At 34.8% G+C, this 4016-nt stretch overlaps 1 protein-coding gene across 1 annotated transcript; it reads right to left on the bottom strand.

Moving 5' to 3' along the window:
• Positions 1–571: 571 nt before the first annotated feature.
• On the bottom strand, positions 572–3181 carry LOC149181905 (ribonucleoside-diphosphate reductase small chain-like). Its single transcript, XM_089418432.1, has 10 exons — positions 2849–3181; positions 2635–2762; positions 2394–2554; positions 2213–2261; positions 1978–2104; positions 1795–1860; positions 1577–1693; positions 1315–1477; positions 1068–1138; positions 572–972 (listed from the first exon to the last, which is right to left on the bottom strand). The coding sequence occupies exons 2-10, from the start codon at positions 2753–2755 to the stop codon at positions 858–860; spliced, it is 990 nt and encodes a 329-aa protein (XP_089274558.1). The 5' UTR covers positions 2756–2762; positions 2849–3181; the 3' UTR covers positions 572–857.
• Positions 3182–4016: the final 835 nt, after the last annotated feature.

Genomic DNA, 4016 nt, shown 5'->3' with positions numbered 1-4016 from the left:
AAGACAATGCAAGATTGTAATAACCAAAATAAAATATATTATTTTCTCTAATAAAACAATGCAAGATTCTAATAACCAAAATAAATTATGTTTTATGATTTTTTTTCAAAAACTATTAAATAAGAAAATCAAAGAAACTATAAATATGGGTGATTCAAAATTATTAGCTATTTAAAAAGAATTATAATGACAAATTTGATCATAACAAAAACAATTCTTTGTATTCATATTTTATGAAAAATTAAACACAAAGTGAAATCAACTCTCAAAAAACAAATTGAGCTTACAAAAGAGATCTTTCTAATTCAAAAATGCAAAATGGAGCTCTAATTTTATATTTAACAATATCTTTTTTTAAATATGTCAATTAGAATTGATTCTTAAACACAACACATTATCAAAATTTATTAGAGATTTGATTATGAAACCTCAAAATGCCATGCAAATTCATTTTTCAACAAAAATGAAATCATCCTTACCCTCAAGGAACAGGCCACCCTAAGTAATCAATGCAATGAAAATATAACTGATTTTAAAACCTACAAAATATTATAAAAACTCATTCAGAAGAAACCCTAAAATGTGATTAAAATTCATTTTTCAACCAAAATATTTTTACAAACAACATGGGGCCATCCTTAACCTCAAGGATGAGCACAACCTAAGTAATCAATACCAGAGAAAAAGAATTGATTTTGAAACCTACAAAATATTATAAAAACTCATTCAGAATGAATACCTCCGTACAAGCACAAAGGGCCTATAAAAACTCATTCAGAATGAAAACCTATGTACAAGCACAAAGGGCCATCCTTGATCTCAAGGAATAGACCAAGCAAAACAATTAATACACAGTTTCAAAAGTCCTCGTCCAATTTAAATACATGGTTTCCCTCCATGTTGCCCAAACCAGACATAACAGAGGCCTTCTGGTACTCTCCAACTCTTTTTTCAAAGAAATTTGTTTTCCCTCTGCAAATCCATACAAAGAAACCCCAATCAAAATTATAAATTTAAGTAAACATTTGTTCCAAGAAAAAACAACCAACAAAACCCTGGCTACTCACTGAAGAGAGATCAGCTCCATCCAATCGAAAGGATTCTGTGCATCATACACTTTGCTGTATCCCAATGCAACCTGAATTGCCCCAAAAAAAACGAGATTACCCCCATTAAATTTATAAAACATGTCACCATAAATAAAATACAAAAAAACAAAAAAAAAGGGATTCCCCCATTAAATTTATAAAACATGTCACCATATGCAATTGCAATAAAAATCAAGCATACTGCTGGACAATGACAAATACATACCAACAACCTATCAGCGACAAATTCAACATATTGAATCATGAGCTGAGCATTCATCCCAACCAGATCACAAGGGAGAGCATCAGAGACAAACTCTCGCTCAATATCAACCGAATCACATACTATCTCCTTCACTCTTTCTTCACTAAGCTTATGATTTAGCATGCTGCAAAACAAGCTAGATTTTAATTAAATTGCACAATAAAACCAAATCTGAAACTATCAGTCAAATCTAAAACCCCAAACACCACATAAATCAGCATACCTGTAGAGCAAGCATGCAAAGTCACAGTGAAGGCCTTCATCCCTTGAAATGAGCTCATTCGAAAAAGTTAGCCCAGGCATTAGACCTCTCTTCTTCAGCCAGAAGATCGAGCAAAAGCTGTAAAGCAAACATTCACAGACAAAAGCAAAAGTTTAACAACTGAATGCAGAACAGAGTATAAAGGAGAAGCTAATTGTAGAAGGGACAAACAAGCATACCTGGCAGAGAAAAAAATACCCTCTACACAAGCAAATGCAACAATCCTTTCAGCAAAACTTCCAGAGCTGCAAAATTTTAATAGACCATCGTAAGCAATACGAAATAAACTTTCCAAATAAGAGATAAAGCACAAAACCTGAAAATGTACATCTTGTTTTAAATTTTGAAAAAGTGTTTGCTACCTATCAATCCAACGAAGAGTCCAGTCTGCTTTCTTAACTACACAGGGAACAGTTTCAATTGCACGAAACAGGTGATCCTTCTCTTTGGAGTCCTTGATGTAAGTCTCTAACAAGAGACTGTACATTTCTGCACGCAGTGCAACAGAAAATCACATCATGACACCACACCAAACAAGAAATCACATTCAACAAATTGAGTTATGGAGCACCAGCAACTCAGGAACGAGATGAAGACCTGAATGAACATTTTCTATTGCAATCTGGAACCCATAAAATGCACGTGCCTGCAAACCATCACAAAACATTTAATATAACAAATCGCCCAATACATCAAATTGACCAATCCATGCCCCGCAAAACCAGAGCTAGCAAGAAAGAAAACAAATGAAAGAAAAACCTAAAAGCTGAACAGGCACCTCAGGGACTTGAACTTCTTTCATGAAACGGCAAGCCAAATTCTCCAGAACAATGCCATCAGAGGCAGCAAAAAAAGCCAAAACACGCGTGATGAAGTGCTTTTCATCGGCGCTCAGCCCTTCCCACTGAGGAAGATCTTGTGCCAGGTCAACTTCCTCGGCTGCAAAACCACACCAAACCCTCAATACATGCATACATACTGAAACAAATGTGCTGCATTCATTCCTTTTAAATCCTTACCAGTCCAAAAACTAGCCTCTGCTTTCTTATACATTTCCCATATCTCAGGATACGTAATTGGAAACATACAAAACCTCTGCGGATTCTCTACCAAAAGAGGCTCCTCGCCAACAACCGCCATTGCTGGTCTGAAAAGGGAAAAAGTGATTATGTGATGGGACTATAAAATTTGCTCCGTGAGATACAATGAAGACTGCAAGGGATCGAATCTTACCTTGTTTTAACAAGAATGGAGATATATACAAGTGCCTAGATGCGAAAACAGGGCTGAGACCTCAAGAATGGATAACGAACCTACTGAAATGCTGATGACTTAAGATAAACCTGCTGAAATTAGATAAATTGGACTGATTTAGTACGTAGATTGTCTGCACCACAGGTTCTATATATTCGTTGGGGAATCTGATCTAGGGCGCGTCTCTGGCTCGATCGGAGGGCTGTGAATAAAGAGGGAAACTCGCATTTGAAATTCAAGCTTGCGGCGCCCCATGAAGGGTTGGTCGACCGCCGCTGAATCTTTAGGATGGAGGGAAAATGTGGCGGGAGCGGCCAAAAACTGTGTGCGCATGCACGATATTTTATTAAGAAACATAGATATATAATTTCCTTTGGAAGTCGTTTGTCCCTTCCTCAATTTGATGATGAAGAAACATAGATATATAATTTCCCTCGGAAGTCGTTTGTCCCTTACTCAGTTTGATGATCTTGGGTTCGTCGTCAATGAGTTTAAATTAGGTTCACTCTCCAGCAATATTGGATAAAGAATTATTTGTTTTATTTGTACGAAGTTGTTATTAAGATGGTGGGAGGTTTAGTTGAATTTTGAAGTTTTATGCGATACTACACTAGTTGGTTCGGAAACGCGTCGACAAATGAGATTCCATGTGATTTTCGCCGAACAGGGTAAATAGAGAGAGCAAATCATTAGTTCTTGGTTATACTCATTTCAGTGAAATAAAAACGGTTACATTTAATCAAAAATGGAAATAAATATAACAAAACCAATTATTTAATTAATTAACTAATTATCGTTCCATTGTCCTATTTCTTGGTCCAGTCCAGCGTCCAATGTAGTTGTTTCCTGGTCAAATATAGTCGTTTAATGATCCACTCTCTCTATTTAACTTGCAGCCATCATCTGATTTTTTTTCAACTTTTCTTGACTATGAACCATACTTATTGACTATGAACCACACTTGTTGGTTCCAAACGCATTAAATGAATTATGATATAATTTTGCCAAAAACTCTTTTCAATAAATTAACACTCATCTTTAATTTTTATAAATATAATTTATAATTAATAAATAAACAAATTTTATAAATTAATTTACCTTTTATAAATAATTTTATAATTTTTTACAATAATAATACATTTCATTG

This window comes from Pinus tabuliformis, chromosome 3_2, assembly GCF_031772625.1.
Source record: "Pinus tabuliformis cultivar Carrire ecotype Pingquan chromosome 3_2, CPIR1, whole genome shotgun sequence".
In the NCBI taxonomy this organism is placed as follows: domain Eukaryota; kingdom Viridiplantae; phylum Streptophyta; class Pinopsida; order Pinales; family Pinaceae; genus Pinus; species Pinus tabuliformis.
This window is presented reverse-complemented; position numbering and strand designations above follow the sequence as displayed.